The sequence below is a fragment of the Gorilla gorilla genome, chromosome 3 (assembly GCF_029281585.2).
Source record: "Gorilla gorilla gorilla isolate KB3781 chromosome 3, NHGRI_mGorGor1-v2.1_pri, whole genome shotgun sequence".
NCBI lineage: Eukaryota > Metazoa > Chordata > Mammalia > Primates > Hominidae > Gorilla > Gorilla gorilla.
The window spans coordinates 23,761,249-23,780,431 of NC_073227.2; the positions used below are offsets into that span (position 1 = coordinate 23,761,249).

The 19,183-nt window shown below is 42.2% G+C and overlaps 1 protein-coding gene across 12 annotated transcripts in view; it reads left to right on the top strand.

Moving 5' to 3' along the window:
* Positions 1–19,183, top strand: part of CC2D2A (coiled-coil and C2 domain containing 2A) — a 134,631-nt gene that overhangs the window by 82,180 nt on the left and 33,268 nt on the right. For 8 of the 12 annotated variants that reach the window (XM_019025284.4, XM_055385686.2, XM_055385690.2 and 5 more), the window contains 9 exons: positions 1,599–1,755; positions 3,935–4,082; positions 5,857–5,995; positions 8,082–8,285; positions 9,943–10,035; positions 11,322–11,413; positions 14,146–14,313; positions 18,161–18,266; positions 18,461–18,570. In XM_019025284.4, coding sequence (XP_018880829.4) covers positions 1,599–1,755; positions 3,935–4,082; positions 5,857–5,995; positions 8,082–8,285; positions 9,943–10,035; positions 11,322–11,413; positions 14,146–14,313; positions 18,161–18,266; positions 18,461–18,570 — 1,217 coding nt within the window. The remainder of the gene's footprint in view (positions 1–1,598; positions 1,756–3,934; positions 4,083–5,856; positions 5,996–8,081; positions 8,286–9,942; positions 10,036–11,321; positions 11,414–14,145; positions 14,314–18,160; positions 18,267–18,460; positions 18,571–19,183) is intronic. The other 4 variants (XM_055385687.2, XM_063705213.1, XM_063705214.1 and 1 more) reach the window with 1 other exon arrangement.

Genomic DNA, 19,183 nt, shown 5'->3' on the forward strand with positions numbered 1-19,183 from the left:
TTCCATAAAAGACTTTTTAGTATAGATCAAAATATTGCCTTTTTAACTGATAAAGATGAATTTAGAGAGTGTGTTTTAAGTGTGCCACTTATGGGCTTCCTGCTGAGCTCCTGCCTATTAGAATAGCTCACAGCAAAATTAAGTCTGGGGTCCTGAATTCAGTACCTGTGCAATTTCTGCCTTTGTCTTTGACCCAGTGCCCCTCCATGCTCAGCCAGCCATCTTGCAAAGGTGAGTGATGGATACTGGGGAGGCAAGGCCAGGATAGTAGCCAGTCACCACTTCGTCCTCACTCCTGGACAAGAATTCAGATCAGGCTGTAATCCCAGCACATGGGGAAGCCGAGGAGGGCAGATCACTTGAGGTCGGGAGTTTGAGACCAGCCTGGCCAACGTGGTGAAACGCTGTCTCTACTAAAAATACAAACATTAGCCAGGCGTGGTGGTGGGAGCCTGTAATCCCAGCTACTTGTGGGTCTGGGGCAGGAGAATCGCTTGAACCCAGGAGGCAGAGGTTGCAGTGAGCCAAGATCACGGCACTGCACTCCAGCCTAGGTGACAGAGCGAGACTCCATCTCAAAAAAGAAAAGTTCAGATCATATGCCCTGTAAGGGAGGGTTGGCGGAAAGGATCCATGGTGTCATCTTTGTGCATTCAAGTGGTAAGTGGAAAATATTAACTAGTGGGGGACTATTACATAAGAAGAAAAATATAAAGATTAATTAGTGGAAATAAAAGTAGTAAAATCCACATTTTTCAAAAAATGTAAACCAGTCACAGAGACCTCATGTAGAGAAAGAATAAAACACAGGAAAGAAGCCAGGAGAACTGTGGAATATTATGTCATATTGCCACAAAAGTGAAGTGTGCCAAGAATACAGGGGATCGAATGGAGCCAAGGGTCCAACTGAGGCTGGATTGTGTATTCTTAAATGATGGTTGCCCTGCAATGGGGCCCTTCACCTCATGGTGATGGCATCATAATGAGACACACTGCAGTGATCAGTAGCAGAGCTGCTGATGGTCTAATTGGCTCCATCTAGGAGAAGATCTGAGAAAAATCTGGAATTTCAGCAGCTAACAAATAAAATGAGGCCTGAAAGAGAAGAACTTGATAGATTTACTAAAAATGTAACACTCTGGAGTGCTTCTGCATATGGAGCTTCTCCGACTGACTTGGAGATTGGTGCAGATAATAAGCCATCTGGGGGCATGTCTTTACTGTCCCACCCATTCCTCCTGATGGCATTACTGTCTGAATACAACCTGAGCCTGGAAAAGGAGGAGGCCCATTCTCCTAGCAAGCCGTATATTGGTTTGGAATAAAAACAATTATCCTCGCCTGCTACTTTGATTAGCCTCCCTACCCAGAAGATTAGTCCAGGCAAGAAAGCTGGGTGTCAACAACTTGACCACAAACAGTTGTAAGCTCATCTCCATGGAAACCATATAGTAACACAACTCAACTTTCCACACTGAGATGAGCCCTTAGGGCTGGAACAGTGACCAGCACAAATACTAACAACATGGACTGATTATCTGAGCGTGAGCACACACTATTGCTGTTTTTATTGGCTATTTCTCTTCTCTGGTTTTCAGGTCTATGAAACTATTGGACACAGTAATCCCACCTTGCTAGCAGAAGTGTTTCTGCCTATTCCTGAGACTACTGTTGTCACTGGAAGGGCTCCTACTGAAGAAGTGGAGTTTAGCAGTAATCAGCATGTGACACTGGACCACGAGGGAGTTGGAAGTGGTATAGAAAGCTAATATCTTCAATGGTTCACTGTTTCATTGTCAGATTTGAATGTGTATATATCTATTTCACTTCCCAGACAACCATAGAATTATAAAATTGATATCAAAAATTCAAATTCAAACAATGATGCTATGCAACTTTTTGCCAAGTTGCTTTTTATATACTGTTGGTGACAATGTAAGTGCATATAACTATGCAACTATGAAGTAGTTTGGCAGTGTAAGTTAAGAACCTTGAAAATGACCTTTGGTGCCTTACTTTTATTTCTAGGAATCTTTCCTAAGAAAATAATTTGAAAGGAGGACAAAGATGTATGCATAAAAATGTACATCACAGTGTTGTTCATAAGCCCAAAAAGTTTGAAATAATTATAACAGGGAGATTTTTAATTAATATTCTCTCATCTCCTTCTATAATTGTGATTGGATATATGATGGATCTTCTCACTCCTTCCTCCATGTTTCTTAACCTTTCTTTATTACCTTTGCTGTCTTTTTCTTTCACTGCTACAATCTATATAATTTCTTTAAATTTGTCCTCCAAGCCATGAATTCACTTTTTGGCTGTCTCTTATTATTGGAACTAATCCTTTCTGTTCCTTCCAATTACTGCATATTTCAACTCTAGAAATTATGCTTAGTTCTTTCCCAATCAGTGTGGTCAGTTCTGATGGCTTTTTTTCCTTTCCTCAGACTCTCAATCATTTCTTTTATACATTCATTCATTCATTTATTTAAATATATTTAAAATATTCTTAAATATTAGGTATCTGATCATTCCAATACCTATCTACTTATTGGTCTGATTCTGTTGCCTCTTGTTTATGGTGTCTTGCTTCCTCATGTGTCTGTTTTTTTATTGTGACTTATATCTGGAACTTTATTTGCATTATTTATTTAAGGCCAAATCCAATCCTCAGGTCCAGAGACTTAGGTTTTAGTTCCAGCTCTGATATTGGCAAGCTGTGAGACTCTGGTAGTCTTGTAACCTCTTTGCATATCATTTTCTTCATTTATAAAATGGATCTATTAACAGCTCCTTTAATGTCTTATAAGGTTATTTTGAAGATCAAGATAGGATGTTCAATATGAAGGAAAGATCTAGAGTTACTTCATTTAGTGCTTGAAAATCTTCTCCTTTAGTTGATTAAATAACTGCCCAGAGCATTTTTACCATTAAATTCCCATTGGTAGAGGCCAAATCAGTGAGAGTTTACTGTAGCCACGACAGCTTAGTGATAATTAACATGTGTTGTGTGATCACTATTTGCCAGGCATTGTGTAAGTGCTTTGCAAATATTAACTTATTTAACTCCTGTTCCTCACGTCTGTCTTAGGGTGCTTGCACTTGTTCCTTCTGCCAGTAATGCTCTTTTCCAAAACAATACACCTCTACCTCCACTTCTTCATTTTCTTCAGCCATTTACTCAAAAGTCGCCTTCATTGAGGCTTTCCTGGCCACCCCTTCTAAAAGTTTATCCCCTCTCCACTCTCCAAAGCACAGATTTTCTATATACCTTCCCTAATTTGTTTCTCCTTAGCACTTACATACAGTCTCTAACATACTAAGTATTTCTCTTAGTATACTAACATACTTACATACAGTCTCTAACATACTAAGTATTTCTCTTATTTCTCTTAGTATTGCTTCTCTCCCTAACTCAAATATACACCCCATGAGATCAGAAGTTCTTTTCTTTCTCAGTTTTTAGAACAGGGATTCTTAACAGCTTTGCTTCTTTAGCGCTATCTTCAGTGCCTGCAATAGTGCCTGGCATGAAGTAGAAGCTCAAATAAGTACTTTGAATGACTAAGTAAATAAATTGTCTTTGAAATAACTCTGCAAAGAAGGTGCTATTTAGTATCCCTGATTTATACATTAAAAACTATGGCTCAGAAAGTTAACTAATTTGTCCAAGGTCACAAAGCTGTGAAGCAGGTGGGCCCACTCGAGAGTGCGTCATGCGAATGTCTACTCTCTGCCATCAGAGACAGAGCTGAGCAGCTGTCAGCATCATCACCTGAAGAAATTCAGTGACACTGGCTTGAATCACGTGCTCCATCTTCATCACCCCCACCCACTCCAAGTTCCATTTGTCTACTATCTGCTTTCTTGCCAGGACTAGGCTCAGTCCCTCTTTCTAAACAGCATCCTGTTTAATCTGGTGTTTCCCCAGGAGTGCCCTTCTCATTTGAAGCTGATGGCAGCAACCAGCTGACTCTGATGACCTCAGGGAAAGTGTCTCATAGTGTGGCGTGGGCCATTGGAGAAAACGGGATACCTTTAATTCCTCCATTGTCACAGCAGAACATCGGATTTCGGAGGTAATACATGGCAAGAGTAAATTGATGAGCAATGTCAGTGTTATCATTAAAGATGCCCAAGGGGAAAGAAAGCTTGCAATATCATATTCTTTCCTTTTATTGTCAGGTGCCAGTATTTTCAAGAGTTTTTTATTCTTAAGGTAAAAACAAAAAATGTTTTATAATAACCTCTAGTCCAAAAAATTAAAATATTAATAGCCTAAGAAATATTAAGTGTTTATCGGTATTCGATACAGTGAAAAGAACTTAATCTTCACAGTAACTCTAGGAGGTATTCTCTCCCCTATTTTACAGATGGGGGAGATGCACAGCATCACCATTGTATATATTTTGCCCTTAGTAAAGGTTTGTTGCTAATGATGATTGGTGTAGGATCTGCTGTTTACATGAAAGTCCCCATTCTCCAGCCTCCTCCCTTGATCGCTATATCCTTGGGTCTCTACTCAGAACAGAAGAAAGGCACTCTGGGCCTCACCCTAGGCCAGCCCCTCCCTGTGTTTGATGGTTGTCCCTGAAGCTTAGATTGTGGTAGCCCGTGGCCTGGGTCTTCCTCTGTCAGAGCCTCTCTCTGTCATTCCCCAGTAGATGTGTCTACAGTCAATCATTTCACCATTCCAGGCCTCAGTTGCCTCATCTCTAAAATAAAAGGATTCATCGTGATCATGAAGAAGACACTTTCCAAGTCACAGGCTGTCGTGTTCAACTTGTGGAAAAACAGAATTGGGCTCGTTTAGTTCCCTTGATGCCTTCAGTCCCCATAACGACCACACATGTCCATGTGATAAAAACCACAAGGAGATGCTGCTATTTGCTTTCTAAGTCAGAAGCCACTTCCAGTGGAGGCCTGACTATGCCTTTGAATGTAAGAAGTCTGCATTCATTTCACTTGCATTTAGTGCTAGAAAAATCTCCTGGGGAGTAAAGCTTTCAACTCCTCAGAATAGAAGGTAAAACACAATGTGAGTAACAAGATATGCAGGACTATTAATAAAGCCCCAGCTCAACCTTGCTGACTACTGTGGCTTCCTTTGATTTCCAGGTGTCCAAAGCTGGTGCTTAAGTTTGTTGTTTAGTAGTTGGTTTTAGGCTGGGCACGGTGGCTCACGTCCATTATCCCACTATTTTGGGAGGCTGAGGCAGGCAGATCACATGAGGTCAGGAGTTTGAGACCAGCCTAGCCAACATGGCAAAACCCCATCTCTACTAAAAAAAAAATAATAAAATTAGCTAGGCATGGTGGCGCATGCCTGCAATCCCAGCTACTTGGGTGGCTCAGGCATGAGAATCATTTGAACCTAGCAAGTAGAGGTTGCAGTGAGCTGAAATCGCACCACTGCACTCTAGCCTGGCCGACAGAGCAAGACTGTCTCAAAAAAAAAGAGTCGGTTTTGTTTCTTTTTCTTTTGGTTTGTCCTCAGCTATAGTGGGCCCCAGTGGCCTGGGATGTGAGGCTTTGTGGGCTTCCAGCACCAGATACAGAGGCCCCTCTTCACTGGCCAGAATCCCGGGACCGAGGGGCACTTTTATGCACTGGACAGAGTTGTAGGAATTAGTCGTATCTGCAGTCCTTCCATTCCTGTTTCTTTATTGTCCTTATAATATGTTTAATAGCCATCATCATGTAAAGAAAAATGACAAAATCCTTCCTTATGATAACATTTTCTCTCATGGAGGATAATAGCTTCCTCAAGTCCTGCTGTCTCTAGAATTTGAGGTCCTGATGCAAACTGTTCTGTGGTCAAGTCAGTCTCATGGAATCAACTGTTCTTTTCAGTGCTTTGAAGAAAGCAGATGCCATCTCATCTATTGGCACATCAGGACTGACAGACATGAAAAAATTGGCCAAGTGGGCAGCAGAGTCCAAGCTCGACCCAAATGATCCCAACAATGCCCCTTTGATGCAGCTTATCTCGGTATGTAGCAGGAGGCACACATGCCATTTCTTGACTTGGCCTTTTACACAATTTTCCTTTACACTATCTTCTCCTATGCAATACTGTTTAAGAACATGGGTGCTGGGTTGAATGCCAAGTTTGAATTCCAGCTGTGCTTCTTGCCTGGCTATGGGACCCAGGCAAGTATTCAGTGCTTCTAAGCCCTGTGCTGCTGTCATAGTGGGGTCATGAGGAAATGAACAGCTGCAGATAAACTCTTAGCTCGGCCGGGCATGGTGGCTCATGCCTGTAATTCCAGCACTTTGGGAGGCCAAGGCAGGAGGATTGCTTGAGCCCAAGAGTTCGAAACCAGTCTGGGCAACATGGCGAAACCCTATCTCTGCAAAAAATGTAAAAATGTGCTTGGCACGGTGGTGCATGCCTATAGTCCCAGCTACTAAGGAGGCTGAGGTGGGAGGATCAATTGAGTCCACAAGGTTGAGGCTTCAGTGAGCTGTGATCTTGCCACTGCACTCCAGTCTGAATAGAGTGAGACTCCCATCTCAAAAACAAACAAACAAACAAAACCCCTTTAACTGGGCACACAATTTGTGAGCAGTAACTATTGTTGTTGTTGTCACTCCTACCTCCAACCTCTGTAAAACTCCTAAAGGTTTTATATCCCCTTCTCCAGAGAGGAAGCTGAGTTCAGAAACTCAGCGTTATTTGCTTAAGGTCACTCAGCTAATAAGTCGATTTGATTTCAGGACACTTGCTTTTTTCATCACAACTTAAAGCACTGATGGGGCATTTTAGGGAAAATTTGTTTTGTTTTCTTGTTGTTGATTAATTAGTTATCATTTAGGTTTCACTTAAGTATTTACCAGATAAATTGCTCAGATCTACCATAATATTCAAAATTCTTTCTTCAATGAATTTGCAAATAAATTGGAACATTAGTTTATTTTTCTTGGTATCGAATACAACTGGTTTTATTGGCAACTTCATTATTCACACAAAGCCATAATAAACAAGTAGGTAATCCAGAGGGTAGCCCTAGCAACACATCCTTATGATCATGGCTATCAGTATGTGTTTATCAATAGGATAATTGTAGCCGGCATGAACATTTTCATTTTGGTTCTAGTTTTTCCAAGTCCCATAACAAACCTTGGTTTATTCTGACTTTTATCTTTATAAACTCTCCTTCAGCATGATACACCTTAGTGTGCCTAATAGAAATATTAGGAAGATTGAGTCATATTACCTAAAATGTAGTCTATTCCATGTAAAGTTTTCAAATCACATTTCAATAGACACGTCACTTTCATTATTTTCTTTTTAACCATATGTTTTCCCATCAAAGAACAAAACGGGGATTGCCTTCTTGACTGGTCTCTTGCTATGAACCAGGATTGCCTTTCCCATGCAAGGCCCCAGCACATCTTGGGGCACTGGCTTTTCCTCTGCTCAGGAGGAGGTTACAGCCAGCAAAGCACCAAGCAGAGAGGCAGGCAGCACCTGGGTGAGGTGCAGTCCACATCTGCTCAGCTTCTCAGAGGTGCCGGACTTGGCCTTCTTGAGACAATGCACAGGGGCCTTGGAGGCTGGCTGGGCTGGATCCATCTCTGGCTAACTTTTCTCAGTGACCAAGGCTGTGAGGTGCTATTCAGGGACAGGAAAGCATGGCTGTGGAGCCAAGTAAAGCTGACCAGCTGCCTTGAGGCCTGCATATGCGCATGACATTAAAAAGTCATATATTCGATTTTATATACGATATGTATATGGGTAATCTTATTTCTAGTAGGCACCTCGTAATACACTGTAGTCTGGCACAAATCTCTTCTTTTTCAGTCTGTATATTTGCGTAATAACACTACTAGGGAAGCATGAACACCAAAAGTGAAACATATAATTTTTATTGTTTGGAAAATGATTTGTGGTATTTTTTATAGCTACTAAATGAATATAATAGCATGTGACTCATTATTATTATATTTTAAAGTATTTTGTCTTTCAAGTCTTTTAATCTAAAACTGTTAAATGTTCCTTGACACTCAGTGCCAAGTTTCTTTGGATGAGATCTGACTGTCATCTGGAGTTTTGCATTTTCCGTTTTTTATAGGTTGCTACCAGTGGTGAATCCTATGTCCCTGATTTCTTTAGACTGGAGCAGCTGCAACAGGAGTTTAACTTTGTTTCAGATCAAGAATTAAATAGATCCAAACGATTTAGGCTTCTTCATCTTAGAAGCCAAGAGGTGCCAGAATTCCGAAATTATAAGCAAGTTCCAGTCTATGACCGAGAAATTATGGAAAAGGTATTCCAGGTAAGAAACTGCCATAGAAGGGTTAATAAAATAATAAAGTACCTGCTGTGCTGTTAGGTATACTACTGTATATGTATTTTGTTTTTGTTATGTTGTCACTAGCAATAGCGGTTTCTCTTTTATTTCACTTTTATACATAACCTTTCCATGCTTTTTCTTGAATTCACCATTTAAATAATCTCTCTGCCTCAATATAATGATATATAAACTAATCAGTAACCAGGATTCTGAGTCAACTGAACTGCATACAATTAGAATTGTAGGGTTGAAAAATATCTTAGGGGTTAATATGGCTAATAATATGGCTAGTTAATTATTAACATGGCTAATTATTGAATGCCTTAGTCAGGAATTCAATTCCATTTTAATGCAGTATTTACTAAGTGTCGTGTACTCAGCATACTGGTAAAGCACTACAGGGAAAACTAGAGGGATAGGATCTGAATAGCCATGGGATGGGTGGGGCAGGAAGGAGGTAAAGGAACAGGGCTGGGCATCCATCCTGGTCAAGGGCAGCAGGAGGAACAAAGACTCAGAGGAGGGCAGATCGCACCTCCAGGTGTGGGGTGGAGGAGCCTTTGAGGAACTGCAGGTAACAGGCCTGTGTAGGTGGGGCAGGCCAGTGAAACCAGATGCATGCACTTTTTTTTTCTTTTTCCCTGCTTTTCATGAGCTGTAGACACATGCACTTTTATTAATACTTAACAAGGTAAATGGAGAGCCATCAGGAATTAGTACCAGGAAGATTTTTCATGGCAAAACTATTCTTCAAGAATATGGTTGGTTATTTGGTTCTTCTCTGTATTAGTTTGGACTTTGATCACAAGAGATAAAAGCCAATTTGGAACTACCTTAGGCACCAAGGGGAGTTTACTGGATGATGAAATCTCAAAATAGCATTAAATATCTAAAAACGTGTGAATGGCATGAGTGCATCTGTGCCTGGCCTGCTGCCAGGACCCTTCTCCATCCTCTCTCGGCTTCTTTGATGTGTTGGCATCATGCTCCTCCTTTGCAGACAGGTTTTCTCTACTTGACCACATGGTCATCAACATCACACAAGTTCACATCTAGTATCTTCAGCCAGCAGAGGTGTGTCCCCCGAGCCTGAGTTAGGTACCACTACCAGGCATTCAACTGTGACCAGAGAGTGGGATTAGAGGAGAACACAGCAGTTCCCAGGGCACACACATAATTTTGTTGACAGAAAAGGGGAGAGGCCCGAGCAGACAAAGCCAGATGTATGCATCACTCTCCTCCAAGCAGATGACCTGGCTCAGCTACAGCCAGATGTTATATGATTATGGTAATGTTTTAACTGAAATTTTACTTAAAATAGAAAAGGCAAAACTTAAGCAGGAGCTTTGGCTAAATTGCTTGGAAGAGCTTCTCTGTGGCCTCTATTTCTTCCTGACTTAACGTTTTAACTTGTAACTACTATACAGAATTCTCTTCTACTAGTGAGGCATTTCAGCCACCTGTCTCAGAATCCTGGTTACTGTATCAAAGACCAATTCTGAACCAAAAGTTAGGAAGAAGGTGGAAGAAATATTTAAAACCACAAGTTATAACTTAAATCATATGTGATAAATAATTCCCTGATCTTAAGAAAAGCACCAGAGAGTGCTTTAAAATCATTGCCTTTTTTTAATTTTAGGACTATGAGAAACGGTTACGAGACAGAAATGTAATAGAAACCAAGGAACACATAGACACCCATAGGGCCATAGTAGCCAAGTACCTCCAGCAGGTAAGAAAAATCATATAAAACTGTCTTCATAGGGAGAAAAGAGCCAGCACCCTAAGGTGGAAAGTCCTCTACTCTTTTAAATATCTATGTGAGCTTATGCAAGCCACTTAGCTTGCATAAATTTCCTCATAAACACAAATATATAATTGATTGACAACTATCATCACCTTTCAAATATATGAAACAACCAGGCTATGTTCTGGTTTATTATCAGCGGTTACCTTTTAATGGGTCATGATTACAAGGGATTCAATTTCTAAGTCATGTTTTTTCTAATATTTGAATGTTGCATTGCGTTACAATGATTACCTTTGTAATCAGAAAAAAACAAAAGTTTTTAAACCATATACTAACTGCCCTTATGCACTAGAAAACTAAAAATTAAAGCTGAAACATCCTTTCGTTTGTCCTTTTTCCTTCTTTTTTTGTTTCCTTCTTTCCTTCCTTCCTTCAATAAACTTAACTTGCCACAAATGCTACAGTGACTACAGTGCATTTTCCCCATCCAGTGTTATCTACCCTGTGGCTCATGTATTATTTTTAAAAATGACTTATTTAAGAGGTTATTTATTTATTTATTTATTTTTATATATTTGAGACAGGGGGCTGGTTGGCTTTGTCGCCCAGGCTGAAGTGCAGTAGTGTAGTGTGATCTCAGTTCACTCTAACCTCCACCTCCCGGGCTCAAGCCATCCTCCCACCTCAGCCTCTCGAATAGCCAGGACTACAGGTACACACCACCATGCCTGGCTAATTTTTATATTTTTTGTAGAGATGGGGTTTTGCCACGTGCCCCAGGCTAGTCTCGAACTCCTGAGCTCAAGCAATCCACCCACCTTGGCCTCTCAAAGTGCTGGGATTACAGGCATGAGCCACCGCGCCCAGCCAGAGGTCCTCTGGAATTAGGAAGTGAATCATTCTGGATAAGGGAATAACTTAAGAATCAGTTCTTAAGTATGTGTGTTTTGAGACTGGCCCTATTTTTTGTAATGGTTAATTCATTATTTCAGCAAATTTTGCCATCTTATATGCCGGGAACTTTACCAGGAACTCCAATATTGCAGTAAGCAAAACAGGAAAACCCCTGACTTTAGGGAGCTTACAGTCTAGTACAGAAAGCTAGAGGGTTTACAGCAAGAGGAGACCAGCATTGCAGAGGAAAGTAACAGTTGGGCTGCAGGATTGGAGGGACACTGAGATGACATTAGGGTAAAAACTTAGAGTGTGGAGAGTGAACTATGAAGTTTAAATAATAACATTTTAAATAAACTGATTTCTTTCCCCAGGTTAGAGAATCAGTGATAAATCGTTTCTTAATTGCAAAACAGTATTTTCTTCTTGCTGATATGATAGTAGAAGAAGAAGTTCCCAATATCAGGTAAAAATAATCAAAGCCATTATTATCACTTCTTATAAAAATTATTATTTGTACTCTATTATATGAAAGGTGTCACATAAGATTTTTAAAAATCATTGTATGGTATGCATTTGGGCTAGGAATAATGTGTTAAACCTGGTTAATACCTGATGATGACATTAGTTGAGGGATTTCTATTAGAACAAGTCTTCCTAGGGCCTCTCCCATCGCATTCCAACAAAGCCCATCTCACCTCCCCTACTTCCAAATCAACTTCATTAGCCTTTGCCATTTTCTCATTCCCGTTGAACTAAACCTGACAGCACTTCCCTCCTGCAAGTACTTCTCCTGTTTTCCTAGTCTCCCAGTGCCAGACATTCCCTTACTCTCCTGTCGCATGGCAGTAGAGGTGGCTGAGACCCCACCCACAAGCTTCTGGGGTGGACGAGGAAACCTGGTTGCAGCACCATAGCTGGTGGGCAGAGAGCTGGTGCATGTGCTTGGTGAGAGTGTAGAACAGCAGGGAAGATTTGATATTCACACAGATATTGAGAATTGACTGTATTTGCTTGATTGACTCATTAGTTTGGATAATTGTCAAATGGCTTCAACTAGGGGTGTGGATACAGAAAAGATGAAAGATAATTTCCCATACTGGTGGTCTTGTGCAGGCCACATGACCTTTTCTGTGATTAAGTCTCTTGGTCTCCTAAAAAGGTTTTTTCTATGCATGTACTTTCTCTCCACCATCAAGTTGGGAAGGAGACAAAAAAAAATGTGCAATCCATAGCAGCCCCTTTCCACATATAGAAAGGAGGCTACACCCACATAAATCCATGCAAAACCTCTCTCTCTATTCCAGGCCCACAGTCCAGTCATTGAATGTTTTCAAAGTCATGAAAATTACACTTAGAATAGATGATGATTTTTCATATTGCTTTTTTTTCTTTTCCTTCCTTTTTTTCTGCTTTACTTTCTGCATTAAGTTCTGAAGGCTCAGGGTATGTTCTTTCTTCTTTTAATTTCAGTTCCTTCTTGGCTTTAAGATGTTTCTGTATTTGATGGTCCTGGCTGACATGGTGCTCCCATGCTGACTGCTTTGGAGGCATCAAAGTCTCAGGGAGGACTTACCTCCAGGGGAGGGAGGAAGCATTGACAATGGAAGAGTGTTGTCATGTTAGGACCTCTAATAAAGTTCTGTCTCTGAGGCCCCCTAGTTTGGGTTAGGTAGGTGTCCTGGCAGAGTGATTAAAAACATGAGCTATATAGTCACAGTGACCTGAGTTTGAACCCCTGCTCTCCCTCCTACTACTAAGGAACCTTCAGCAAATCATAACACCTCTCGTAGCCTCTAATTTCTTCATCTGAAATACGGGGTAAATATTATATGTGTAAAGATTAGAAATGTTATATGTAAGGCACCCAGCACTCTTCTCAATACATAGCAGGTGCTTATAAATGGTAGCTGTTTTGTGTAAAACCTTGGAGAATAAACAGGAACAACAGCTCCTGGAATCCTGGAACTTCCTTGGGTTTCCTTATAGGAGCTGTCAGCAGCACCTAGACAGGAGCTGCAGAGACCTCAGCCTCAGCTGGCATGTGCCTCTTGCAAAGAGGGGCTCCAGTCAAGAGGTCACTTAGCCAGCTCTGATCCTCAGGAAGTAAGCAGAGAACCATGTGCATTATAGCCTGTGGCCAGCTCTGCAGAGCTGGCTTTGTTCTTTGGCTGTTTCACACAGTCATTAACATCAGCTTCCAGATACAGTCACATCTTTGTTTCTGTTTAGTTTCTGGGCCAGAATTTATTTGGTCCATGAACCTTTCTCCTATGATTCACTGACTCTGTTGCTTTCATCTTCCAGGAAGTGTTTCTTGCATATCATCTCCGTGAAAGGTAGAGACATAAGAGAAGAAGCCTCTTGCTTCTCCCCTAACCCCTTCCTCCTCCCTATACCTCCTCCTCTTCTTCCACCTTAATCACTGGCATCAACCCAATAGTTACCATTTTAGGACATCTACTAAACGCTAGAGCAGTGTCAGGGTGCTTTACACACACTTCCTTATTCAATCCCTTCAACAATCCAAAGAAGTAGGTATCATTATCCACATTTTACAGATGATGAAACAGAGACTTAAAGAGGTGAAATAATTTGCCCAAGGGCAAAGAGTGGAGCCAGGATTCACACCCAGTTCTAACTCCAGAGTGAAAGAGATAACCCAGGAACTGCCTAAGCAGCTGTACACACCCACTGTCATGTGAAGGGAGCAGGCTAATAGGAGCTCAAGAGGTTTGGAAGAGAGAGTAACCCTTCCAGCTGGAGTAGCTGAGTCTCTGGGGGAGGTGGACACTGGCCCCAAGGGATGGGTAAAACTGCAACCAACTAGGCAGACAAGGAAGATGCAGGGAGGCATTCCCTCTGCAGGACTGGCCCAAGCAAATGTGAAGGGTGGGAGACCATAGGCATGTTTGAGGAACTGGTGGGTGAGCAAGGTAGAGATAAGGCAGGAAATGTAGGGGCCAGAGCATGGCTTTTCTTCCTCGGATAAGCAGCAGCTAGAATAAGTTTTAACAATCCATGCAGTAGGATCTCTCCCATTTGGGAGAATTTCTAGACTATTTCCACCCACCTTCAAAGGACAAGGAGTTTTTCAGGGGCGTGTGCAGGACCATGGGGCAGAGTTCGGGAAGTCGTCTCACAATTTTGCAGACCTTTCTTTTTCTTAGAGTCCTGATCCTGTTCTGTAATCATTAGCATTTTGGGCCTAAGCCTTTTCAAGCTGGCAGAACAAAAGCGACCACTGCGGCCAAGAAGAAAAGGTCGGAAGAAGGTGACAGCCCAAAACCTGTCTGATGGAGACATAAAGCTGCTGGTGAACATTGTCCGAGCTTACGACATTCCAGTGAGGAAGCCGGCAGTGAGGTGAGAGCCCTCCCAACAGCCCGAGATGCAGTGTGCAGCATCCCAGCCAAGTCAATCGCTCCTTTACAGCATACTCACTCTCATTCTTAACGTGGTTATTGTTCAGCAGGGGACTGAGGGTTCTTGCAAAGCCAAGGCCCTACTGTTTGCAAGTAATACATTCCAATTCCATCAATTCAGGCTAAAGGGGGGATTTATTAAGAACATCTCAAATAACTCAGGACAAGGACAAGAGGTATAGCTGAATTACAAGGGAGACTGCAGGGATAAGATAGTTCTCCTGAGGCCCCATGGTCTCTCACTTGCCTCACTCTGAGTTTGCTTCATTTTTCTCCATGTGATGGAAGTGGCCCATGCAGCTAGAGTACCACCAATTAAGCGTCATTTTCTCCAGAGAAGTCTGAAGGTGCTAACTTGGTCAGGTGTTGATCCGTGGTCTAATTGCCGATAGCCAGAGAGACAGGGTCAGAAGCACCAGCCCCAAAGATAGGAACAGATCTCAGAGAAGTGGGCATGAGCTGGGGAGATTCACAAAAGGTGTCTGTCCAAGGTTCTGAAACATATGTGCTGTGAACATAAAAACGTGGCTTCCCTTTCATCTGTTCCGAGAAATGTGTTATGACTACTAGAATTCACTACACCAGGGGCAACAGGGAGCCTTCAGCCATTGGGAAGATGAGTCTGAGGAAACAGAGAAGAAGGACCAAAAATTAAAACTTCTTTTTTTTTTGTAGAGACAGGGTCCTGCTATGTTTCCCAGGCTGGTCTGGAACTCCTGGCCTCAGAAGCCTCTCAAAGTGCTGGGATTACCGGTGTGAGCCAATGCACCTGGCCTGAAACTTCTTTTTGGTGGTGCCCTTACCAGTGTAATGGGAGAAAGTAGCACTTAATGTGCATTCACCATGTTTCAAGCACCATGGTAGGCAGGTTCACATATAAGATTTCATTTCACTGTTACTGCTATTACTATCTCCACTTCACAAAAGGGGAAATGGAAGTAAAGAGAGTATAAGTGGCTTGGCTAAGGTCATTCAGCCCTAACTGTTTCCTTGGAAGAGCACTGTTCCAGCCCTTGGTGTCTTTTCTCCCTAGGTTCTTCCCCTTTAATTTAGTTCTGTCTCTCTCCTTCCTCTCACACCATTATTTTGCCTTACATTTTTTATTTTGAAACAGGGTCTCACTCTGTTGCCCAGGCTGAGTACAGTGGTGCTATCACAGCTCACTGCAACCTCGACCTCCTGGGCTCAAGTGATCCTCCCATCTCAGCTTCCCAAGTAGTTGGGACTACAGGTGTGCCCCACCACGCGAGGCTAATTTTTTATTTTTTGTAGAGACAGGGTGTCCCCATTTTGCCCAGGCTGGTCTCGGACTCCTGGCCTCAAGCGATCCTCCTGCCTCTGCCTCCCAAAGTGCTGGGATTATAGGCATGAGCCACTGCACCCGGCTCCTACATATTTGTGTGTATGTGTGTCTTTTCATTTTTTAACTAATTCTTTAACCTATTAGAGAGCATCTACCATCATCAACTATTCCTAATGCTTTGTTACTTGTAAATGTCCATATAAGCTCTTGAATCTGCTGTGGCATTGCTTTCCTGAGCTCACAGCCTACCCTTTCACCCTGATTGCCTCAAAGCTCAACTGGGGTGAAAAACTATTTTTTAAAGAACATATAGGTGCTTCTTGTAGTTTTCACCTCCATAGACTATTTTTAAGTGTTAAATCATTTTATTCAACTAAATTAAGGGAGCACAGTTCATCCTACATGCTACACATTCAATGCAGATACATCGAGACAGCTCAGACATCAACTGTTCCACTAAGCCTGCCCAAGTCTTCACCATTTACCTTTGCACTCATCCACATAGGGTTTTTTTTTTTTTTTTTTGCCGCCCTCACTGTTCTAATACAGCCTCTGACCATCCCTCTAGTCTAATACCTATCTCACTTTATTGAGATGATTTGTTTATGTGTCTGCCTTCCAGTCTAGTCTGCAGTGAAGTGTTATCTTCATCTTAAAAGCTCAAAGTCTAACATGGGGCCTAAAATATAGGTACTAAACAAATGGGTTTTTGGGGGTTTTTTAATTTTACTTCTTAGACCCAGGGTCTTGCTGTGTCACCCAGGCTGGAGTGCAGTGGGGCAATCACAGCTTACTGCAGACTTGGAAATCCTGGGCTCAAGAGATCCTCCTCCCTCAACCTCCCAAGTAGCTAAGGCTACAAGTACACACCACCAAGCCCAGCTAATTTGTTTTATTATTTTTTTAGAGATGGGGTCTCATTCTGTTGACCAGGCTGGTCTTGAACTCCTGGGCTCAAGCGATTCTCCCACTTTGGCCTCCCAAAGTGCTGGGAATACAGGCATGAACCATTGCATCCAGCCACAAGTGTTTTTTTAATAAAGTAACTGATGGTTTTCCAAAGAGAAAAGAGCTTTTCTATGGTACCTGTTGCATTAAATGTTCCAATTACCTTTGTCTGAAACCTTAGCTGTGAAAGGTGATAGTCTATAGAAAGAGACTATTTGTATTTTGCCCAGTGATGAATGTGAAATACTTGGCAAACCATAAGGTTCAATACAAATATGCAAGTATGTTGTTAGGGTGATGGTGGAGGTATCTGGAAGAGACTCTCTGGATTTGATCTTCATTTGTTCCTTTAAGAACAGCAGTTGAGAAGGGAGAAGAGGATAAGACTCGCTGATCCTAACTCAAGCTAGGAATCCCTGCACCTCCCTTTCCTGGTGAGGCTTGGCAGGCCCCAGGAGATTCCTTGCCTGACATGTGTAGCTTGGGGTTATTGGAGAGTGCAGGTACAAAGAACAGACAGTGGGGAGAACCTGGACCGGATGGAGATGGGGCAGGCTGGTCAGGAAGCTCAGGATCTCCTATCTGTGAGGGATTGAGGCTCTCATCTATGGAGGGAAAGGCAGGTCCCCCATTCAGGCGCCCCCTAGAAGGGAGGAGAAAGGAGACATTTTCCTTTGTTCTCAGCACACAGGCCTGGGCATGGAAGTTGGGGAAGGCTCTAGCAATCTCTAGGTGACTCTGTGGGGACCAGAGCATACTAAAGCCTTCTGCAATGTCAACAAGCTTAAGGGAGAATGTTTGTCACCACAGCCACCAGGGCCATACATCTTTGGAAAAAAGCATCTTCTCAAGCTGGGCATGGTGGCTCACACCTGCAATATCAGCACTTTGGGAACCCAAGACAGGAGGATCACTTGAACGCAGGAGTTCAAGACCACCCTGAGCAACATCCTGAGACCTCTGGTCCCTACAAAAAATTTTAAAAATTTGCTGGGCATGGTGGAGTGTGTTTGTAGTCCCAGCTACTCAGGAGGCTGAAGTGGGAGGATCGCTTGAGCCTGGGAGGTTGAGGCTGGAGTGAGCCATAATCATGCCACTGCACTCCAGCCTGGGCAACAGAGCAAGACTCTATCTCAAAAATTTTTTTAAAAATAAAAATAAGGCTGGGTGCAGTAACTCATGCCTGTGATTCCAGCACTTTGGGAGGCCAAAGTGGGCAGATTACTTGAGCTCAGAAGTTTGAGACCAGCCTTAGCAACATGGCAAAACCACATCTTTACTAAAAATACAAAAATTAGCTAGGTGTGGTGACTCACACCTGTAGTCCCAGCTACTTGGGAGGCTGAGGTGGGAGGATCACCTGAGCTTGGGAGACAGAGGTTGCAGTGAGCTGAGATTGCACCAGCCGAGATCATGCCACTGCACTTCAGCTTGGGCGACAGAGTGAGACCCTATCTCAATAAATAAATAATTTTCTTCTCAATATATAATTAGATTTCCTCTATCATTAATTTCCTTCATACATTTTCCCTCCTAGCAAATTCCAGCAGCTGTCGAGGTCTTCAAGGATGTTCAGTGAAAAGCATGCTGCTTCCCCAAGCACGTACAGCCCAACCCACAATGCTGACTACCCCCTCGGCCAGGTGAGAGATGCTGGACTTCAGCTTTCCACCTTGCCCCTTACGTTTTTAAGAAATGCCTGTAAACTTCATGGATAGTCTGCTCTCTGCTTCATTTTCTTTGGAAACATACTACTTAGTAAATATACTCTATTTTTGCTAAGAATAAAATAATTTGACTAACCATTGGGAACTCAGAATTTGCTCTTGATTTTAAGGTTTTAGTACGTCCCTTTGTAGAAGTCTCTTTTCAACGAACAGTTTGCCATACGACTACGGCTGAAGGACCAAACCCTAGCTGGAATGAAGAACTAGAACTTCCATTTAGGTAAGCATATTTTCCTCTTTAAAGAACTATAGGACATTTTGAAGAAATGTGAAGAAAGCAGGCTCATGAGAAACGGCTAAGGTGAAGGATTTTGTAGCTAGTGAGCGGCAACAAGATCCAGGTGTCCTGACGCCAAGTCCCATGCTTTTCCTCTTGTACCACAGCTGACTCCCTTCAAGGATAAAAATGGAAAAATGTCCAACTTTTAAAACCCCAGATTCATTGTTGGGACATCCTATGCTCCTCCAGGCTCTGGCTTCTTAAAGCCCAAAGTTTTTCATTCCCTTGACCCCAATGACCTACACTGCTTTCCTTTCTTCCTCATGACCCCTCAAGTAAATCTGAAACTCCTTAGTTCCCATAAATCATACTTTCTTCCTCACCAGAAATAAATAGGCATTTCAGAAGTTTGGTCAAAGGATTTTAGATATTTAAATGGTTCTTATTATTTCAGTACTTGAAGCAACCTTGGAGATTATCTAGTCCAACCTCTACCTTTATGGAGAAGAAACTAAAACCCAAAAAGGGAAGGTGACTTACTTAAAGCCACACAGTAAATTAGAGACAGAGCAAGGATTAGAACTACTTAAGTCAGGCTGAGCATGGTGGCTCA